This window comes from Ruditapes philippinarum, unplaced genomic scaffold (assembly GCF_026571515.1).
Source record: "Ruditapes philippinarum isolate M1 unplaced genomic scaffold, ASM2657151v2 ctg2127_1_1_1_1, whole genome shotgun sequence".
In the NCBI taxonomy this organism is placed as follows: Eukaryota; Metazoa; Mollusca; class Bivalvia; order Venerida; family Veneridae; genus Ruditapes; species Ruditapes philippinarum.
The window spans coordinates 56,240-80,342 of NW_026860637.1; the positions used below are offsets into that span (position 1 = coordinate 56,240).

The following is a 24,103-nucleotide window of genomic DNA, read 5'->3' on the forward strand; positions in this document are numbered from 1 at the left end:
CAAATAACCTTTCATTTTCCCAATGTACTAAACATTTTATAAGTCAATTTTTGACCTTCAAGTGTGGCCTTTGCCTTAGCCTGGCACAAGGGTTAGATTGGTTCTGCACATCGCCCAGTTGAGGTGAACATGAAGAAAATCCTTCCATTAGTATAGAATTTATAGAGCGGACATAACACGTATTGATTGTATGTAAATTTAAAGACTTAAAAAGGGACATAACTTTGTCCAAATGCAATACAAAGTTATTAAACTTGACCTGCATATCTTATTTGTGACACCTCATATATCTTTTAAGTTTCAAGCAAATACCTGTGCTAGTTTCAGTAATTTTCAAGTACATGATAAAATTTAAGAACATTTTCTAAGCCAATTTTTGACCTTCAAGTGTGACCTTGACCTTAAGCCGGCACAAAGGTGACATGGATTCTGCACATAACATTGTTGAGGTGAACATTTGAGTAAAGTTTGAAGAAAATCCTTCCATTAGTATAGGATTTATATATCGGACACGACATAAAAAAATATTGTCTAATATTTGATTGTATGTAAATTTGAAGACTGAAAAAGGGGCATAACTTTGTTAAAATGCAATACAGAGTTATGAAACTTGACCAGCATATCTTAATTGTGACACTTCATATATATTTTAAGTTTCTTGACCTTCAAGTGTGACCTTGACCATGAGCTGGCAAAAGGGTGACATTTCCAATTAGTGTAGGACTTACAGAGCGGACACGACAAACTGTGTAATATTTGATTGTTTGAAATTTGACCTTCAATTGTGACCTTGACCTTGAGCTGACACATGGGCAACATGGGTTCTGCACATCCCTTTGTTGAGGTGAACATTTGAGCCAAGTTTGAAGAAAATCCTTCAACAAAGCGAATCCATTATAGCCCCCCCCCACCCCCCCCCACACACACACACACACCACATTTTGTGGTGGGGGTATACCTAATGTCGCCTATCTTTATAATATGACATAAACGTACTATTCTTCCTAGTAACTTTTGTCTATTGCCGCTTCGTCTATGAACTATTACTGGCAGTAATTTTATTCTTTTAATGAATTAACTTTCTTTGCAAGAATTTAGTATTGCTTTAATCTATGCCCTTTTCTCATACATTCGTGCCTCTTAAGCGGTAAATCAGCGCATGCGCAGTAAATGTTTATTACATGAAAGTAATTTTTGGTCAATCATGTATACTCAACTCTCATTTTTGTTATTTAAATTCAATAAACATGAAAAACAATTATCTATTTTTAGTATCTTACCTTTTTATGACGACCTTGACCATCTGAATCTATCAAACGCTTTCTCATTCATTTCGTGCTTTTTGATTGGTCCTCCGTGTTACGGTGTATTATTTAACCCCAAGGTCAGTATACTAAGTTCAATTTAAAAAGTGTCCATTTACTGGCATATAATCATAAAACTTGTGTCAGTGGTGTGTCTTGCTAAAGAACAACAGCCTTTTAAAAATCATATCCATACTAGTGTTAATGAACATTTTTAATGTTGTTTTCTGATTTCTTCTAACAAGGTAAGTAAACTAATAAGAGTATCTGACCTTCTATGCAATATAGCAACATTTGACCTAAATATTTTGATTCTAAAAGCCTTGATTTATAGCTTATTTTGTTCCTGTGTGTGTAGATATAAATTAATTTGCTCCCTAGAACAAAAGGATGCACACCACAAAGATATAATTAAACAAATTGCAAATGTTAATTGAATGTTAATTGGTCATTATATTTTGTCGTGTCACTTTTTAAGAATAGTATATAATGATAAATCTAACACGGAGCAAAGGAAATTTCGTCACGTGACATGAAAAAAATGGACGCCGGCAAATATGAAACAGGAAAATTTTACGAAAAAGTTGGATTTCTTTGCAAATTATGAATAAAAAGTGAGTTTTTTGTGTTTAATAGCAGAAGTATGGACACGATTTAGCAATATATTCATGGATTTATACCTGTTTTTTTCTCATTATCTGTTGATGAGTGCTAGCTTGCAAGTTGTCAAAACATTTGCATAGTAATCGGATACGCACGCGATGCGCACGAGCGTATATTCTGTAAGCACGAAATGTATGAGAAGGCACGAATGAATGAGAAATGGGGATATATAGGTTGTAAAGAAGAAACAAAATCTTAACTTACATATTTAAGTAAGGTTTTTGTCATAATATGCTAACAAAGTGTTATTATATTTTTAAAAAAAAACGCTTACTTTATGTTCTCTTTAACACAACTTTCGATTTCGATAGTTGTCACAGGTAGAGTACATATGAAGGGGAAGGTAATCCAGATATGAGGAATCTACTAAACGACGGTGTTCGGTCTCCGGTTTTCGGTCTCTTGAGATAATCGAATATGAAGACTGGGTGAAGGTCTCAATTATATTTTTATGAACTGAAGTAGGCCAAATAAATAAGATCTATAATTTCAAACGTCAGCATACTTTTGAGTAAGTTAATCTAGAACATAACTCAGCCAGCCATCCAGTTTGAAAGGCAATAAGGACTTAAGTCTACAGTACAATACATCCTTCGTAAGGGTTTACTTCTTAGATATGTTTTTAAATTATGATGATGATAACGCTAACGAAAGCATTTCAATATAAAACATAAACTATTAAAGACTAGGCCTAATATTGGCTGGGGGAAATGTGTTTTTTTTTTCATCTTGACATTTGTTTATGATGTTTGAAGGGCTCCTATATAGTTGATACTTCATCACATATTGTAATGTTTTGTGGTTAAACGAGGCGTTAATTAATATCAAGCAAAATGTGCTGCCAGCTTCCATTTTATAGGCTTGTAAATTGTGTAAATTCATAACTCCATCTCAGCTATGTGGATGCACTTTAACATATCTTGTTTACTTCCTTCTTGAAATGATTCTATGAAATTTATTTTTGGAAGTGTAGATGTTGAGCTTTGTAATGTTATAGACCGGTAACTGCTTTGTTTTCACTAAAAATGTTTTCATTATAATTATCATATTATAAAATCGTGCAAAGTTTTTTTTGTAAGTCCTATGTAGAACCTTTTTTATTATTTTTATTCAGTCCAAACAATAAATGCAATGTATGTCTACATGTAAACGGTAGCAAACCTCATTTTAATATTTTAATATATTCTATGTCTTATACTTGTATATGATTTATATCATTTGTAAGAGACAAGTTCAACACCAATGCCTGAGTGATGGACATAAACTTCATCATGAAACACTTGACTAATGTTATTTGTAACAAGAAGTAGAACTGTTTTGTCCCATGAATCAACTATTTTGTCTTAGTGTATTGTATAATTACATAGTGGGCCAATATTTAAATCTAATAATGGGTTGATATTGGAACAAAATTAGTCCAATATGTTGGCTTAATTAATATAGTAGAATCAATCCGTCAGAGTACGGGAATTGCCAGTTAATAACCTTACTGATCATTTGTACTCTCTCCTGCATTGGTAATTTATCGAACATGGATTTATGGTTATTGAATTTACGCATTTGAAAACCTGGACCAATCGCGAGATCTCGAGCTGTTTGAAATAATGGAAGTGTAGATGTTGAGCTTTGTAATGTTATAGACCGGTAACTGCTTTGTTTTCACTAAAAATGTTTTCATTATAATTATCATATTATAAAATCGTGCAAAGTTTTTTTGTAAGTCCTATGTAGAACCTTTTTTATTATTTTTATTCAGTCCAAACAATAAATGCAATGTATGTCTACATGTAAATGGTAGCAAACCTCATTTTAATATTTTAATATATTCTATGTCTTATACTTGTATATGATTTATATCATTTGTAAGAGACAAGTTCAACACCAATGCCTGAGTGATGGACATAAACTTCATCATGAAACACTTGACTAATGTTATTTGTAACAAGAAGTAGAACTGTTTTGTCCCATGAATCAACTATTTTGTCTTAGTGTATTGTATAATTACATAGTGGGCCAATATTTAAATCTAATAATGGGTTGATATTGGAACAAAATTAGTCCAATATGTTGGCTTAATTAATATAGTAGAATCAATCCGTCAGAGTACGGGAATTGCCAGTTAATAACCTTACTGATCATTTGTACTCTCTCCTGCATTGGTAATTTATCGAACATGGATTTATGGTTATTGAATTTACGCATTTGAAAACCTGGACCAATCGCGAGATCTCGAGCTGTTTGAAATAATGGTGAACGTACATGTTTTACGAGTAGTTTATAAACTTTAACTTGGAAATGTGAAAATGATAGCTAGATAAATCCCACAAACTTTCACAAAAACTGCCAATCAAATTGGTGAGGACAGAAGCCTTCAAATTTACAAGGTCGACAAAACCCCGTCAGATTGAGAAAAAAGACGGGTTTTAAAAGTTTAAAGTACAAAGAACATTTCCTACAAGATAGGGGATATGAAATGCTATTACAGTGTTTAAATATTTCCAGTAATATCTATAAATATAACTCTTTAAGACTTATGTGTTTACAAAAATGATTTTAATTAGTAGAAATTAACCTAGGTTACAGGTAAATAGTCTGAACATGAACGCAATCTACATATATGGTTTAATGTGTATGTATTATATTTATTTAAGCATTTCAATAATGCGGAACTGTTCTAGTCATTCCTGTATCACTTTTAGTCGCCTTTGCCTATCCTGATATTTGGATGAAAGAATATAAGTTTGATAGGTAGGCTTTGTCATTTTTGACAGTTTTGGATAGAAAGACTTCCGAGATTTAATGATTACGAACACAGAGTTGATAACACAGAGTTAAAGTTACACAGTCAGTCCCGATGACGTGAACCTTAATTAAACGAGAATATATGGTACATAAAAGGGAAAAGAACGTCCAAAACGCACGAGTGAATATATTAATGATTCAGTTTGATTGAGCCTGTTCATAATCGGTAGTGGTAATTGCAAGCTTCTTCCCAACCCCACTAGCACCAGCTTAAGCAGTATACCGAGTTCAACATTTTAACATGTAATGGTGAAAATTTTTCACGAGTGTTCTCTCGGCGATGATCATAAAACCTCCGATGTGACACTTTTGTGTCATCCCATAAACAGCTGCACATGGCCCCCAAGTAAAAGAATGTGTGTGCCCTAAACGAGAAATCAAATGGCATAACTAAGTAAAATGGAATTTTGGAAGGGGAACAGAGGTTATGAAAACATCGAAATAATTCAGAAATCATTACATATATGATTTCTAAACAAAACTTATTTCAGTGCAAGTGTTTATATAATTTATTCGTTACAACATTTCACAAATAACATACACTCAAAAAGACTTGTAACATGTCAAACTGTTTACACCTTTTTTGAAACAGATTTTATCATCGTCAAATAAAATATTATTTTTCATTTCATGGATTTTACTAACATTTCTTATGAGACTTATACAATTCTTTTTTTAATCAAAATTGAACATATTGTAATCAACTAAAATTATACTAATTTAACCTAAATATGTGATTTCCCTTATTATGGTGTGATAAAACAGATTGTACTTGCTTTGAATTTGGAAATGTCCGTCGCCAATCCAAGGAATATTAGATACAATAGATCTATAGATACAAGTAGATACAAAACAAATGATGGACAACAGTTTAATTGTTGTCAGACTACACATATTTGTAAACAAGCTTGGCTAACATACATGTGAGGTAATATATCCTGAATACAAGAAGTCCAAAAGAGATATCACACTAAAATTGGTTATTCAAAATCTGACAAAAGATTATTGAAAACTTTATTTTTTAAATCTTCCCTATATATTTGTTTCATAGCAGGAAAGAAATCCAAATGTGGTCAGAAGTTATCAATAGACATTTTTAATCCCGCATACTCGGATACATACGGTCGAACCATTAACATTTATTGATTACATGTAAAGTTACATGTTAATCAACTGTGGGTATCAGACAATGGTAATTCCGTCAAGAAAATGCGGAGAAATGGCATCATAATATTTCGTGTATTGCATTATCTGTCTTTGCACTACCGGATAAATGGGTTTCGATTTAGAGGATGGTGTAACATTAACTGGACTGTCTCCCCAGGTGGGACTTTGTCGGGAGTTTGATAGTCTCAAAGTCAATCAAATAACTATATACTAGTAATCCTCTACAAATACAAAACGATAATTGAAACGGTACTATAGTCTTTGACATCAGACATCATCATTTTTCAGATATCATATTTTATATCGCAAAATACTATGGTATATTTTACATCATTCGTTGCTTAAGTTAAATCTTAGTGTTATTTGTAATTATTCCTCAATCCTTATGAGTTCATCATGAGCAATATATTCTTATTTTTATTGCCAAGCATCACTACACCATTCATGTCACTACCATATAGCTAACTAGCTATCATCAATCTGTATCTATTATTGTAATAGTATTCTTGTTTTTATGTCCAACAATTAGTTGACGGGTTTTGTTGTCGTAGAAAAGAGCGTCTGGCATATCTAAGCCATCTATCAATTCTCCTAAACATTTCCCTTTTTCATTGAACATCATGATATTGCCCGAGTCGTATCCTGCGACACAAATGATACCATTCCTTGCAATACAAGCCCTTCTCGCTACCTTCAGCCGTTCACTTTCCATCATCGACCATACGCTTCCTTCCCTGTCTAAACATGCTACTTGACTATTTAAATCTGATACATATATAAACTCTTTGTCAGCTACAACTGGGACAAGATAACTGCTGCTTGGCTTGAATTTAGTTCCTTCAAATGATTCGATTTTGAAAGTTTTTTTTTACCAATCCGTCTCTGTTATAGACCATAATCTCATTTGGAAATACACACCACAATTCGTTGCAGATAGAAATTAGTCCAATGCAATCCCCATATTTTATATATATTGAATGGCTTTTTATGAATTTGTCATCAATTGAAACAAACAGTACAGTGTCATTTTTAAGTTTCACAGCAACTTCAGATTTGCCTGTCAAACAAAGTCCCATAGGGTTAGATTCCAAAGCAAGTGTTTCTGTTATTCTGAAATTTTTATCCAGCTTTTTAAGAGATTTATTAGAGTTGTCAGCTAATACAATTGTACCGTCACCAAGCTGGCAAATACCATAGATACTGCACGTTTCGTAGTCTTTCTGTCCCTTAATGGTTACTTCCTTTTGAGATTGTTTGTGTACTGGATTGTCTTCGACATTTAGGCTCCTTTTACTTCCAACAACTTGAACAATACCCTCAGCTGTTAACACATGCCGTATCAACTCGTCATTCTTAAAACATCTCATTCTCTTTTCATCTTTGTCGGCAGTATCATATTTATTCTTCATTTGGACAATGACATGTTTCTGTAAAATGTGCCTTGCAAATTGTCTTTTTGCATCTAATTCTACCTGGCTTTTAACCTTGCTTCTAACTTCATCAGTATCTATTATACCCTGCAAAAGAACGGCATCTTCTTCTTGAACATCTCTTTTCAAACCATCATATCTAGAACAAGCATTTTTATTCGCTTCTGATGCAAGTTCTTTGACTTTGTCGATGAACAAACGTTCTGTGTCTTCAATAGATTTTAGAATTTCACTTTTGCTCTGGTCTAATGCAATCAGATTGACTTTTTTCATTTGTCTTGCCAGATGTATATCAGCCTGCAAAGAGTCGATTGGTTGCAATATATCGTCTTCTATATTCATAGGTACCTTTTCAGCTGCATCTTCTAGTTCTAGTATCCTACTACATTGTCTAAAATAGTAAAACAAGTAAACATATTACACGCAGTATCACCTAAAGTTCCATAAGAAGTGCAAAATGTAGTTTAACAATACAAAGGGAATAAAATAACGATTCTCCAACAGAAATTAACAATGAGAGGATAGTCCAAAAAGATACAAACAGATTATAATGAATTGAGTGTTGGTTACCTGTGGTCCTTAGCAACGCATAATAAGCAGTACACCATTTCATGATCAAAACAATACATCTCGATATCCCTGTCTGGATGGTAGAGACATTTGAACATTTGGTCCTCATCTGATGTGTTGTCAACTGAATCTTCCTCACAGTGTTGGTATTCGTTGTCATACAGTATGTGTTTCTTTGTTGCAGAAAATTTAAGATGACATTTTATACACGCAGCACAAAGATATTCTTTACACTCCGGACAGTATTTCAACGCTTGTTCATCGTTGCCATCGTCAGCCAACGGTGTACAGGAGTACTCAAAGTCTGCATCGGAGCCTCGTACTGAAATGCTAAATTCACCTCCTTCTGTCATGATCTGAAATAAGTTAAGACTTAACAGTCGTGTTTAAACTTTCAATTGAGAAAAAATGAATAACTTATCTAAGTTACAGTAATTTACTTGATAGAATAAAGTACTAGTAATTAGTTAAGAAATGTACGTTATAACAAGTTGTTTCTTTTTATTCTAAATACGTGCATTAAATTAAGCACAGAAATGGATGAATAAAAAACAATACATATTGATAATCACTAGGATAACTCGTTAAGACTTTTTGCCAACTTAATTGTGTCTCAGGGACTATATATGCAGAACTTTGATTCACCTTTTGCATTTAAAAAAAACTTTTAAAAGCATTCATTCGAACAGATTCAAAGCATACCGTAAATTTCAAATCTATTCGGACTATTAGGATCTTATATCTGAGAATGATATTAGCCCACAATCAAAAAATTGATTTGCTAATTTTGAGAATGCGGATGTAACCTCAAGTTAAATTGAGTGCATATTTCACGGATTAAATTCGTTAATTCGTTTACTTTTATAACGTCGCCTTTCTCTACACTTTGACATAAACATACTTTTCTTCCGGCCAGGGAACTTTTTCTATTACCGCTTCGTCTATGAACTAGATCTATTACTGGTAGTAATTTCAATCTTTTAACGAACAACTTCACGTTTGCAGAAGTATAGCTAGTCCCCTTATTTATAGGTTGTAAAGAAGAAACAAAAACTTAACTTGCATATTTCAGTAATTTTTTTTTCCTAAAAAGCTAATAAAGTATTATTATATATATAAAGTAACGCTTACTTTAGTTTCTCTTTTTCCACAACTTTCGATTTCGACCGCAAGTGTTTACGTGTGTCACCTTGTTTACATATATATGAGGAATCTCCTTAAGGACGGTCCTCGGTCTCCGGTATTCGAATATGACACCTGGGTGAGGCTCTCGGTTAGTTTTTTTGTATGAACTGAAGTAGGCCAAATTAATGAGATCTATAATTCCAAGCGTGAGAATGGTTTTGAGAAAGTAAATCTAGGACAATAAGTCCTTGATCTGTGGATTTACTCTACATTTTATAGTAAAAGAAGCCCCAATAATGTCAGAGTCTTGACTAGACGGTTTGAATGGCAATATGGACTTAAGTCTATCACAGGAACTTGAAATTCTATCAATATAAATGATAATATCCAAAATATACCCCCTATACAGTATAAATAAACACTTACTGTATAGGGGGTATATTTTGGATATTATCAGTTATATTGATAGAATTTCAAGTTCCTGTGAGTCTATGTACAATGTATCCTTTGTAAGGGTTAACGTCATAGATATGTATTTAAATTATAATGATGATAGCACTAACGAAAGCATTTGAATATAAAACATAAACTATTAAAGACTAAACTAGACTGTGCTTTCTTGCCCTCCTACACAATTTCACAAATAAGGAAGTATCTCCCCCCCCCCCCTCCTCCACACACGCACGCGCGCGCGCGCACACACACACACACACGACCACATCTAAAATTACTTCCTACAGGCATTTTCTGCTTACTGTCTAGTTTACAATTATCTGATGAAAATACTTTCCACATGATTTGCAAAAAGGTAAATTTCCATTATTTAAGTCTCTATTTTTATGATGTGTATTGTTACTGTGTCATTTATTTACGTACTATTACAACTAAATTATATACTATATATAATATATAGTGCAATCCAATGCAACATTTAGACTTCGATGCGGTTTTTTTTTTTCATCTTGGCATTTGTTTATGATGTCTGAAGTGCTCCTATATATTTGATACTTCACTACTTATTGTTATGTTTTGTGGTTAAACAAAGCGTTAAATAATATCAGGAGAGTAACTGTTTTAAAACAAAGAACTCATATGTTGGTGCTAATGAAATATCAAGCAAAACTGTGATGTCAGCTTCCATTTTATAGGCTTGTCAATTGTGTAAATTCATAACTTCATGTCAGCTATTTGGATGCACTTTAACATATCTTGTTTACTTCCTTCTTGAAATGATTCTATGACATTTAATTTTGGACGTATAGATGTTGAGCTTTGTAATATTATAGACCGGTAACTCCTGCTTTGTTTTCACTTAAAATGTTTTCATTATAATTATCATATTATTAAAACGTGAAAAGTTATTCAGTCCAAACAATATATGCAATGTTTTACATGAAAACCTCATTTAATGTATTTCTATGTCTTATACTTGTATATAATTTATATCATTGGCGAGAGACAAGTTCAACACTAATCGATTGAGTGATGAATATACTTCATAAACTTCATCATGAAACACATGATAAAAGTAATTTGTAACAAGCAGTAGAACCGTTTCGTTCCGTGAACCTTAGTGCAGATGTGTTGGTACGGCGGGGTTATCATAAAACCTTCAATGTGACACATTTATGTCATCCCATGAAAAGCTGCGTATCGTAAAAGAATATGTGTGCCCTAAACGAGAAAACAACTGGCAAAACTATATAGATAGTATGGGATTTGCCAGTAAATAATCTAATTGGTCAATTACACTCTCTCCTGCATTAATAATTTTTCATGTATATATGTTGGCATAACTTATGAATTTCCGCATTTTAAAACCTGGACAAAGCGTGTGGCCCGCAAACTGTTTGAAATAATAGTGAACCATGTTATACTAGTAGTTTATCAAGTTTAACTTGGAAATGTGAAAATGATTACATAGATGAAGTCCATAAATTTTGACAAAGACTGACATACAAATTGGTGAGGACAAATTTACAAAGTTGATAAAAACCCTGTCAGAGTGAGAGAAAAAGACGTGGTATAAAAGTGTAAAGAACTTAGAATATTTCCTTTTAAGATATAGGATAAGGAATGCTGTAATAGTGTTATGCAAGCATGGTTTGAATATTTCCAGTAATAACTGCGAATGTAATTCTTTATGAAGACTTATTTGTGACTGAACAGTACAAATTAACGGTATACTGAAAAATAGAGGTTACAGATAAATAGCATGAACAGCGAAGAAATCTACACATAGGGTTTTAAATAAACGAAGTTATTTCAGCATTTCAGTAATGTGGGACTGCTTTAGTCATGTCTGTATTACTTTTGGTGTTTATTGTCTATCCTAGTATTTGGATGAAAGAATAGAAATTTGTCTTGACACTTTTGATAGAAAGACTTCCGAGGTTTACAGTTAGTGATTTAACAGAGTTGATTGACACAGTTCAAATGATGAGAACCTTATGTGAGAATATATGGTATACAAAAGATAGAAGAACGCCAAAAACAGCAAAATTAATAAAATTATAGGCTTGGCTCGAGTCAGTGGCAATCACACCCCTTGCACCAGCTGAAGCAGTACACTGAATGAGCTATTTTAAGAATAGTGAAATTTTGTAATTAGAAACATCCTAAGATAAGTTTATACAATGATGATCATAAAACCTCCAATGTGACACTTTTGTATCATCCCATAAACAGCTGCACATGGCCCCCAAGTAAAAGAATGTGTGTGCCCTAAACGAGAAAACAAATGGCATAACTAAGTAAAATGGAATTTTGGAAGGGGAACAGAGGTTATGCAGACACTTGAATACTTCAGAATTCATTTCATATGATTTCTAAACACAACTAATTTTAGTGCAAGTGTTTATAATTTATTTGTTACAACATTTCACAAATAACATACACTCCAACTTCTTAACATGTCAACATTTGAAAAATGTTTACACCTTTTGGAACAGATTTTATCATCATCAAAAATTTATTATTTTCATTTCATTGATTTTATCATTTACAATTAACATTTCTTATGAGACTTATACAAATATTTTTTTAAAAAATCAAAATTGAACATACTGTAATAAACTAAAATTATAATCATATCACTTAAATCTCTGTAATTTCTCTAATTATTAGGTGATATAACAGACTGTACCTGCTTTGAATTTGTAAATGTTGGTCGCCAATCCAATGAATATTAGATACAATAGATCTATAGATACAAGTAGATACAAAACAAATGACGGACAACAGTCAAACTGTTGTCAGACTACACATATATGTGTTAGCTAGCTTGTCTGACATACACACCGTGACATTTGAAGTAATATATTCTGAATTTCCAAAGTCCTAAAGAAATATCACTATATAAATTGGTAATTCATCATCTGACAAAAGATAATTGAAAACTTTATTTTTAAAACTTGTTTCTTTCACTGACCCTCTTCACTTAATTTAGAAGCAACAAAATTTACTTCAATATGTACTAATAAACCAACATTACATCATGATTGCAACAATAAAACATAAATTAACTCCAAGTCATGAGTAAACATTCAGTCATAACCACATCATTTTGCTCCTATTTATGAATAAACATTGAACTGTTTATAATATTCATGAATTATAGACAGTAAAATTTAATCATAACCGCATCAACTACATGTAATTCATGAATTAATACTGAATCATAACCACAACAATTTACACCTACATTGTATATTCATGAATAAATTTTAATTCATAATCTCAACAATTTACTCCTTAATTCATGAATAACCATTAAATTGTAAATTAATCATTATAAAATTCATGTAGTAGTTGTTATGAATTTGCTATGTAGTAATTGTTATTGTTATGAATTAAGCTTCCATTCTTAGAACTGCCCATTATCAATTTTGGATATATAAAATTGGAAAATTTAAATGTATAAAGCCTGGTCAGACTGCACAGATGGGCCAGTACTACTGTCAAAGCCGAATCACTTCTATTTCAGGCAAGGCACCAGTTGATAAAATATTACATCCGATTAAAATATACATCGTTAACTCTATTAACACATTATTTTCAGTGGTGAGGCTATTTACTAGCTTTTAATCTTGACTATTCATAAATCATACATTGAATCAAAATGCTTAGGATTTTATAATTACCAAACTCTACAACTAATCAATTCATTCATAATTAAAGGATTGATAACTGATCTAGCCAAAAAGAAATTGCTCTTGTCTGCAGTACCATTCATATACATTCAACACTAAATATTGTCACTGTTTGTTATCTATCAGCCTGTAGTTGTCTGTTTGACAAAGTAATTTTCTCTCCTGCTTTAAAGGCCGGCATACCCAAATATGGACAACTGGAACATCGGAATGCGTCGCCAAGATAACACTGAAAATGTAAAATATTGTAAATATTACAATCAAGTCAAAATCCAAAATTTTTCTATGCAAGCTTTGGTGCTCATGAAGAATAAAACTTTCTTTTTAAACCTGAAAATTTTACCTTTTTTAGTAGTCTTCTAATAATAAAATGAAGAAACTTTGAAAATTGTGCAACATGGTAAAAACGAAAGTGTAGCGATCTCTGTTTTATTGACCCTGTTCATATGTCTATTGCAAGTTACCATTCATATCTGCCCCCATCCCCTCCACATACTAAAGCAGGATTCCACAATTAAATATGAAACCTGTAAAATCTAACATTTAGTAGCATCTGTAGATGTTAAGTTTTCGCCTTCTCTTTTAGATATACAGTATTACTTCTGCTATTTAATCATATAATCTGCATATTTCCATACTGGCATCAGAGTTTATCTACATGTATTTTTATTATTTCATGTAAATATATACATACACTGCCACAAGCAGAGGTAGCTGTTTTGGGCTTTGACTTGGTGGCTTCAGCATCAAGTTCCTCTGCCAGACCACATGTACAGTTTTTACAGGCTTTCTTTTTCTTGTCAGGCCCTGTACCACAGTCAGCTAGAAACAATAAATGAAGAAAAAGGTTTCAATCATCAATTTGACATTAAAATTTTAATATACAGTAAACAGTATCACTTATAACAATAACACATACAACAATATACCACACATAACGATGCTGTTGTCATGATTCTTGTTTTCAAATTTGTTGCCTCTGGGATATAAACAATATCCATATTATATAACAATATAAATTTGGCGGTCCCCTGAATAACGTACTAAGTTGAGTTTACTGAACATATAAGTTGAGTTTACTGAACATATAGTAATATAAGTACATAATTATTCTGTAAATTCAATGAATTTCTTAGGCATGAAATTTCGAGATTTTGTCAAAAGGACATTGGTTCTTAAATTCATGGATTACCAGTTTTTTTGCAAAAACAGTAAAATGCAACTAATGTATTAAAGCAGCACGCCTCCAGATTCATGCTAATTTTCATGAAAATTTGAAAATGTATTTAACAGTATAATATTGTAAAGTTACCAAAAGAATGCAATTTACACATTATCAATGGCACTTACAACCCATGTAAATTGCTATAAAGAGGTCAAAATATGCAAAAATAGACCTTACTGCGTTAGTAACGCAGTAGAAATATAGTTATAAATACTGAAAAATCGGTCATTAATCGCTAATAACATGTAAATTATTACTAGAATTTTGAATCTTTATACCTTTCCTAAAATCTTAGTACATTTTTCTCAGGTTTGATTTTATCAAATATTTTTGCTCATCTGGAGGCATGCAGCTTTAAAACTAATCATACAGCACACAAAATAAAATTTTGTTCGATCTTAAATTCCTGTATTTGCCTATCTGCAAAAAACCACGAAAATTATTGCCCCAAGAATAATAACAACTTTGCAGTAACCACATTAAAGGCTAGTTAGCATTAAACACATATACTCTAATTCATACAATTAAATTATTTTCCTACTCTGGTTTTTAAGAAAATTTTGTTCGATCTTAAATTCCTGGATTGATCTATGCGCAAAAACCACGAAATTATTGCCCCAAGAATAATAATGATCACCACACTAAAGGCTAGTAAGCATTAAACACATATACTCTAATTCATACAATTCAATTCCTTTTTTCCTAGTCTGGTTTTTAAGTTCCACCTTCATTTTTTATATTATATTGCGACTTTTCAACTTAATTGTATCATATGTGGGTGCAACTTCTTACATTACTTGATTTAAAAGCCAGGGAATTTGAGTAGAACCAAACAATCTTGCATGAGTGGATTGGTATAATAACTTAATCAACTCAGTCAAAAATATTTAAACCCACTACAACTGAAATTAAAAATGTTTATCTTTAGTTTCTAATTTCAATTTCAAAATATTCATATTAAGCGACAGCAAATAGAACAGAGTCTTGTAAAGAAGAACACATTTGCAGCCTTTAACTTGTGAAGTAAGAAAATCACTCGCACCCAAACATGAGCAACCTAAATAACTAAAACAACAAATGGCTTGATACAATTTTATTTAATTTAAAGAATTTACTGCGCAACACAATTATTTTGGGAGGAAATCAATTCAATAAAATTCCAGCTTAATTATGGGACTTATTTTTACCTTTCAGAGAAGCAGGATCAGGTCTTTTCAGGTCCTCTTCATCTAACAGTTCATCTTCATTGACTAAATCAATATCATCATCACCCATATCCATTGCTGACAGCTTCCATACAGCAGCAGTCTGTTCATTTGAATTGCTTGATGTTTCTACAATATATAGAAGTTTGTTTTATAGTCTATAGCCCTAATTTTAATGGTATCTAAAGGTTATAATGCTACAATAGAATTCTATGAGTCGAACTTTGATTAGTCAATTTTCTTGATGTGTTAGAATAAAAGTCCTGAATTTTATTTATATAGCAATGAGCTGGGGATATTTTTTAATTTTTGAATACATAATCACATAGCTTTCCACGTACCTGTTTTCTTTTTACCAAAGGACAACTTTAGTTGTGATGTAGCACCTATTTCATAGCTTGGTTTGTACGCTGTGAACTGGACCAGACATACGTCATTTGTTTTGTGTTGTTTAACAAGATCTTGTTTAGAGTCATCAGACAGGGACAGGACTTTTGGCTGAAAAAAAAAACATCCAGAAACCTTGTTTTAATTACATTGTAACTGTTATGGTTAATCAAATACACATGTATGGATCCAATTGCAAAGTGAAATTTATCCATAAGAATAGATCTCAGACAATGATTCTAATTATGGTCATTTGCCTCTCAATGCTGATTTAGAAATCATGTGGGATTAGCAGGTCACTTGCAGAGAAATTGGTACATGTAATTACAGGTAAGTTATCAAGGAAAGTTGTTAAGATGGATACCTGCCAAGATAAAAATGTATGACCAAAATTAAAATCTACATGGCAGTGATACAAACATGCTTACTTATGAAATTAAAATTACATTTGTAACATAGATGGTTATAACACATTAAGACTACAAAATTGCCTATAAGGAACTCCAATGAGGCTTTCTGACATGACTGGACTTGAAATTATATTTCGAGATTATTCATACCATTTGATAAGGGTCAATATCAATAACTTGAGTGTGAAATTTCTGATCATTCACGCCATTTGTTTTTCAAGAAAAATAACTTTTTATAGTGCAAGTATTAGATGAGCAACAAGAGCTGTCCGTAAGACAGCGCGCTCGACTTTTTTATTGCTTGCCAATAAAAAAAGTTTTTGCAGTAAAAGGCAATACAAGAATCTCTGTATTTTTAAAGTGAACAATGGCCATGAGCATTAAGATATTTAGTGAAGAATTATTTTATTATGACATAATTTATGGTAAAGTGAACAAGTGGATAGGAATGAATTTTTTTAGATTTTTTAAGTTTTTTAGTGCTTGCCTATAATACAAAACATTGACAGTTAAGGGCCATAATTCAAATAAAATCTTTGACAGAATTACCTTCTCCTGGACATGTTTGGGAATCATGATTGTAAACAAGTATTCCAACTTTCAAATTAATATCTCAAACAGTTCAGTCAAAAAAGTGGACTGGTACTAAAAACTTAACCAAGATTCTAAGTCGATAAAAGCGCCTTAATTTTTTAAAACAAATCCTTGACAGAGTTACCTTCTCTTGCGTACAGATGGGGGTAATGATGTGAAATAAGCATTAAAAGTTTCAAAGCAATATCTCAAAGGGTTAAGGCAATAAGTGGATTTTACCCATATTCAATGTATTTTCTAAGTCAAAAAGGGGCATAATTCTGTCAAAAACCTTGACAGAGTTATGTCCTCTTGTCTGTTGATGAAGGTCGTGATGGTAAACAAGTATGGTCAGTTTCAAAGCAATACCTCCAATGGTTTTGAAATAAAGTGAGGTGGTACAAAAAACTTAACCAAGCTCAATACACTTTCTAAGTCAAAAAAGGGCCATAATTCTGTCAAAAACCTTGACAGAGTTATGTACTCTTGTCTGTAGATGGAGGTTATGATGGTGAACAAGTATGGTAAGTTTCAAAGCCATACTTGTAATACTTCTGAAATAAAGTGGGGTGGTACGAAAAACTTAACCAAGGTGTGACGCCAACGCCGACGCCGACGCCGGGGCGAGTAGGATAGCTCCCCTTTTCATAGAAAAGTCGAGCTAAAAATTGAAAAACATTCAAACGCTTTATATAAATGTAGATTTAAATATAGATTTTCTATATAATTCTGAGAATATTTTCTCACCATATTATGATTACATATCTTTTTCAAAGTTTAAATCTTTAAGGGCCCAAGTTGATCTATGTAATATTTTTACATTTTACCGGGGTTTTTTCACTTTTGGACATTAATGGAGCTACTTTAAAATATCATAATTATAACAGCAACTCCAAATAGCTATACTATTTAATGAAAAAATACTTAGTGCAAATAATTATTAAGAATCTAGAGAATAAGCTTAAGAAGTAATGGGTGATAAAAAAAAGTCATGCCCTATTTTTAGTTATGTTGGTTACAGAGTGTCGTTATGGACACGCTTTAGCTTGTGTGCTAATTACATCCGATTACACAATTAAATCTGACTCCAGGCAGCATTATCAGGTGGTGAAATATACATGTCAGGCTTTTCATAGAGATTTTTAGAGATTTTTAGGCGACTGGAATTTCGCTTTTCCAATCAAATAGGGTCTGTTTCATACCTGTGATATATTGACAAAACCAGACAATTTCAAAGCCGACGTTGTTTTATCTGTCATCACCATCTTGTTTTCATCACTAGAAGCACCTGTAACAACCTGACCTAGATACAGTTTCCCATCGGGCTTCAGAATGCGGCACATTTCTGCAAGGGTTTCTGCATTATGCAAACTGGCACTCGGGTCTAGCAGGCCTGACACAGCTTTGTCAAAGCTAGATACTGGATGTTTGGCTGAAATTATTATATCATTTTCATTTAAGAAAAAGGTGAATAAATATTTGTCTGAATTTTTAATCTGTAAACTACATATCAGACAGAATTAGTGCAAGAAAAAAATTAAAGAGTGAGAATCAAGATTGTTTTAACTTTTTTCATGTATTCTACAAACCCTTTTCTTAATCAAGGATATAAATAAAGAATCATACCAAGTGTAAGTCTGTCAACATGTTCCATCTGTATTTTGCCATTACCAAGTCTCTGTTGCAAGTCTTTCACCACTGATTGAAGATCATCACTAGGAGACTGGCCTGCCCACAACCACAGTACCATCTCACCAGGTTTAACCTCTATATCTTCCATTCTATACCTGTATTATATCATCAACAACTACAAAATACTGTTAATACAGTAGAACTTCTTTGAGTTGAACTTCGATAAGTCGATTTTCTCAGTGTGTCAAAGTAAAATGAACGTCCCTATTTACTCACTATATTTTCTTTACTAAAACCTTTATGTTAGTCAAATATTTATGTGTTGAATTTTTTGATGTGTCAAAATTTTTTGGGTCCGTGAGCAGTGTCTATTCTAGGAGGGGCGATGGGGGGGATTCACCCTTATTTTTTAGAATTCCCCTCTATTTTTTCAGAGACAGGGGGAAAAATTTACATAGAGAAAGAAGGAAAAAACCAACAAATGTTATTAATTCTCATTTTTTGATAAAAATCCCCCCCCCCCCCCTGTTTTTTGAATCCTAGAATAAACACTGCGTGAGGAATAATTCGGGAACATTATATCATAAATAAGTCCAAGTCAATCAAATAATTTCGATCTCGAGATGTTTTTCATACTAATCTTGGCCGTAGAAATTATTGCCGATCAACTTATATGACAGGTGTTAATAACACATCCATGTGTTCTAACAGCCTTTGTATGCGTTTCTGTGTTTGTGAATAATAGTATACGCTTTTAATGTTAACATATTAATTACTGTAGTTTTATTTTAAAAGAAACAGAACAATTTTTTTTCGTTTGAGATCTTCCATTACTTGGTGTCTCTTGACAATCACATATCATGATATATTTACTTTAAAATGGTTTAGTTATTGCCCTTTCCATTTGTTACGCCATTTGTTACTCACATGTAAACGTTGACGGCTTGAAATTTCGTCATTAAATTGAGACCAATTCAAGAGTCAAAGTCCCAATGTGTTAAAGTTTTTACACAAGTCCCTTCAATTTCAACTTAATACCAAAGTTCTAAGTACTGTATTTTAATCAAAGCTTTTAACTGAGAAAGCAGAACATTACCAGTAATTTCTTACCAATTAGCAGCCAGGGGTAAAATAGCCAAAATTAATCTGTTAATATTTTCAATAGCATAGTCTTTTAGACTTTAAAGTAATTCCATTGAGGTCAAAAGCCTCAAGACATAAACTTTTGAAAATCTTACCCACTTAAAATGTAAAAATATGCAAAGATAATAAAGTAGTAGTTGAAAACCTACTAAAGACCACCCTGGAAATAAGACCATCAAGCTTTTAAAAAAATCCCCCCCTCCCCCCCCCCCCCCCCCCCCCCCCCCAAGTCAGCTCGGCCCTATTCCAACTTGGAACGGGTCAACTTGGCCCATAATTATATATTACTGGTAATGATTACTTTTATATGTTTAAATCATAACTTTCATTCTTTAACATTTTCACAGTAATAGACCTCTACTCAGGGATATAGGAAAGTTTTATTCACCAAAGTACCAATTTGTATGTAAATTTGTAGAGAAAGGAAGAGTTTACAATTTATATGCATGTTTTGTCTACTTCAAATGTTTTTAGTAAAAAAAATATTCACAAGTAAATCAAAGGAAGGAGAGAATACACATCAAACATCAGGATGGTTTATAACTGGTTTATTCTAGGATCTACCGGTTTCGGTCTTTCAAGACCTTCATCTGACAGGAAGAAAAAATATATAGTTAAAACAGCTTTTGTCGTATTCAAGAAAAGTGTTAAAAACAATAACGTTTATTGCCATAAAAATTCAATCATGGATCAATATTTAACATACATGTATATTGTTTCTTCTTAACAAAGATAATTTCAAACAATACGTACATGTACACTGCCAACCTTTTCAATTGATCGTACTTCTGAATACTTTTATAATAATTTTCTCCATAAATGTTATTAATTAACTAAACAATCAAAACAATCTATATCCTAATATAAGCTTTTAAAAGAGGGCCGAGTTGCTGAGCTGACCCGTGCCTAGTTGGTATAGGGCCGAGTTGACCCTTTACCCTTTTAAGACCAATTTTTAAAGGAATAGAATTCTCTGTTAACTATCAGCTAAAGCTATAATTTAACAAAAATGCAGGTACATTCATATGTAAGAAATATTATATGAAGTAGATGTTAGAGTTAGATTTTTCCAATATAGGTGTTTACACATCCAGTGAGTACTGAGGTAGAAAACCTACTAAAGACCACCCTGGAATTAAGACCACCCCGCATTTAAGAAAAAAATTTATAGGAAGCCGAACAGAATTTTCTGTTCCTTTTTTGAATGGTAACACTGTTCACGATTAACACAAATTTTAGCTTCAGATAAGTAAAAGTTTCCGTCTGTTGACAAGTGGAAACAATACACCCATTTACAGTCTCTATATGAACTACGTAAATAACCTAGGTATATCAAGTGAAAAAAACAAGAGTTGTTTCCCTTAGCATCGAGTAAAATCGATATCTCTAATGCAAAACAATGCTAGTTTGGGGCGATTTCATGTCCGATTTTAAATTTATTACACCAATGGAAAGCTTGTGATCTTAGCTTTATCTCAGTATACATGTATATTTCATAACATTATTTGACACTGGAGGTATTTTAATTTACGGTTAAACCTACCACAAGTGAAGTCAGACCATTTTACATACATTTTATACAGTGAGATACGCAATCGGTTATCTTTACTCGCAATTCTACTAATAAGAAAAGCCTGTCGTCTGCTAGTTCGGAAACTGTAAATCCGTGTATTATGATTTTTGCAGCCCTGCATAAACCAATTTGAAAACATTATCTTCATTGGTTTATTAAATTGGTGATAATTATCAAGAAATATAAAAGTATTAAAAAATTTTAACATTACTTACTGACTAGAGATTGTTATGAAATTTATAGAAAAAAATGTGACCTGAAAATTGAACCTGTCCTATAAAAATTATCCGAATAATGTCCTGTCCGAATATTACCGCTTTCAATAATTCATTATTGCGTAATTATGTGAAAATGTTTAAACAAACTTTTGATAAACAAATGATGTCGAAACAGACAAAAACCAATTAACGTTTCAGTTGACAAAAATGATAAATAAGATGTCTTAATCACCTTTAAAATGACTTCGTTTCGTGTGTGTCGAGATTCCGTGAAGCGACCTTGACCGTTCATTCAATCGCGGAAAGTGCGATTCTTTAACGGAACGGAGAAAAACAACATCCAGTAAGTATAATCGAACTAATTAATCGAACTAATCAGAATAGATAAAACTTTGAATTACATTACTCCTAATATTCAAAATGAACTAGAAAATATGTTTTCATGTTTGCGTATAAAAGTTATGATACAGAGTATGTACACAGGTAGTCAAAATATATTGACGTGCCAAAGCTTGATTCTGAGATATTTTCGTTCTGGGGCAGAATCTCGCTAGGCGAGATATTGCCCAGACACGAAAATAGCACAATATCTCGTCGCGCAGTACAATTAGTTGGACTAGTACACAGGTGGCAGGATCAAATACAAAACCACCGATAAAATTATAAAAAAAAAATTCCACTATCAAAATTATAGTTATAGACTATATAACTATAATTTTGATAGTGGGATTTTTTTTTTTAATTTTATCGGTGATTTTGTATTTGGCACCTTATAGTAAGCCTTAGAGTGTTGATTTTTTTTTTCAGGGTTGTAGCAGGGGTCTAGGGGGCAGGGTAGGGTGGGTGTCCAAACCCGTGAACTCGTATGTAAAGAAACTCCTATATATGTTCAAAATCTTGTTATACAAAAAAATAGCATGTTGATTGTTGTATGCAAAATGGTCTTCAAGTAACAAGTATTTTACACAGGAGTATAGCTCATTGAATGTTCACAAAATATGCGTTTGATTGCAGAAAACATTTATCTTAAGTCAGAAATGAATTCTAAGTCCATTCCCATAACACTATATACTAATATACCTATTAGTAGATATATATTGTATCTTCTTGAAAACCAATGAAGATAATTTTTCACACTTGGTTTATGCAGGGCTGCAAAATCATAATTGCTTCCACTGGTCAACGGCCTTGTCAACAAATTTTTACTTATCTGAAGTTTAAATTTGTGACAATTGTGGATCATGTAACCGTTAAGTAAAAGGAACAGAAAATTCCTTTCCTATAATTTTTTTTATTTAAAACGGGGTGGTCTTAATTCCAAGGTGATCTTGAGTAGCTTTTCTTAGTTTAATAATATTTTATTGCAACTATATAATGCATGTAAGATATAAATAACTCAAAAACAAATGTATATATAAGTAGGTTTTCTACCGCACTATTATTAGTATAAAGCGTAATGGGAATGGACTTATCGACTTAGAATTCATTTCTGACTTAGGTTAAAATGTTTTCTTCTATCAAACACATATATTGTGTTCATTAAATAAGCCATACTCCTGTGGTATTTTACTATGAGAATAAAGATGGCAGCTCTGGTGTAAACTATAAGATAACTCGGAAGTCCGGAAATTTAGAATTTATCCGAAGTCAGAAATGAATTCTAAGTCCATTCCCATTACATATACATATGTACTAATATATAGATATAGTAGTACTCGTATATAGTGTAATGGGAATGGACTTATCGACTTAGAATTCATTTCTGACTGAGGATCAAATGTTTTCTGTTATCAAACATATTTACTGTGAACATCCAATGAGCCATACCCCTATTTTACTATGAAAATAAAGATTGCAGCTCTGGTGTAAACTATTAGATAACTCGGAAGTCCGGAAATTTAGAAACATATATATGCATGCACAGTTTATTTATTTCTAAAGTACCAAATCGCTCTTACCCTGACCACGTTTATGAAATATAATCTATATTTAAGTCCTCTAATTAAATTGCTTTTTTTTTAAAAAAATTAAACAATTAACTAAATATTTAAGTTTTCAATGATTATGATAAGTGAAGATTTATGAATGCGTCATATAAGTAAAGTTCCGAATTAGCATTATGATATTCAGTTTACTCACAAAAAAATACATCAGGTAAATTTTATCTGTGATATCCGAAAAAAATCATATTTCATTTGTTCATACCGGCTTGATCTGAAAGTGGTTAACCCTTTACTCCAGTGTATAATTTGGACAGCCTGCACACACAGGCACGAGTATCGGACCTGGGAAGAAAAAATATGACCAGGTTGATAAAAAAAAATCCTGTTTACATCTTTGTGTCAAAAACCAAATACAAAATTGTAAAATATGACCCCCTATAAAAATGTACTATAAGTTAACTTACAGTATATTTTTATAGGGTGTCATATTTTACTCTTTTTTTGTTGTTCTTGACACATTTAAGATGTACACAGGTTTTTTTTTATATCAATCTGGACATATTTTTTCTTCCCAGGTCCGAT

The 24,103-nt window shown here is 32.2% G+C and overlaps 2 protein-coding genes across 2 annotated transcripts; both read right to left on the minus strand.

Annotated features, from left to right (window-relative positions):
* Positions 1-5,291: 5,291 nt before the first annotated feature.
* LOC132712845 (uncharacterized) lies at positions 5,292-9,153 on the minus strand. Its single transcript, XM_060695282.1, has 3 exons — positions 9,068-9,153; positions 7,937-8,292; positions 5,292-7,757 (listed from the first exon to the last, which is right to left on the minus strand). Exons 2-3 carry the CDS (start codon positions 8,287-8,289, stop codon positions 6,776-6,778), a joined length of 1,335 nt encoding a protein of 444 aa, XP_060551265.1. The 5' UTR covers positions 8,290-8,292; positions 9,068-9,153; the 3' UTR covers positions 5,292-6,775.
* A 2,956-nt stretch (positions 9,154-12,109) lies between these two features.
* LOC132712846 (anamorsin homolog) lies at positions 12,110-21,937 on the minus strand. Its single transcript, XM_060695283.1, has 7 exons — positions 21,811-21,937; positions 18,639-18,799; positions 18,215-18,444; positions 15,984-16,140; positions 15,625-15,771; positions 13,907-14,034; positions 12,110-13,441 (listed from the first exon to the last, which is right to left on the minus strand). The coding sequence occupies exons 2-7, from the start codon at positions 18,790-18,792 to the stop codon at positions 13,328-13,330; spliced, it is 930 nt and encodes a 309-aa protein (XP_060551266.1). The 5' UTR covers positions 18,793-18,799; positions 21,811-21,937; the 3' UTR covers positions 12,110-13,327.
* Between the last annotated feature and the right edge of the window lie 2,166 nt (positions 21,938-24,103).

Bases quoted from the DNA above. Each gene is read 5' to 3' on its own strand.
- LOC132712845 (XM_060695282.1), bottom strand. From the start codon at position 8,289: ATGACAGAAGGAGGTGAATTTAGCATTTCAGTACGAGGCTCCGATGCA. The intron at 7,758-7,936 runs GTAACCAACACT...TTACTATTTTAG, and splicing joins TGCGTTGCTAAGGACCACAG to ACAATGTAGTAGGATACTAG.
- LOC132712846 (XM_060695283.1), bottom strand. From the start codon at position 18,792: ATGGAAGATATAGAGGTTAAACCTGGTGAGATGGTACTGTGGTTGTGG. The intron at 16,141-18,214 runs GTATGAAACAGA...TTTTTTTTTCAG, and splicing joins GTTTTGTCAATATATCACAG to CCAAAAGTCCTGTCCCTGTC. The intron at 14,035-15,624 runs GTAAAAATAAGT...TATTGTTTCTAG, and splicing joins TGATCCTGCTTCTCTGAAAG to CTGACTGTGGTACAGGGCCT.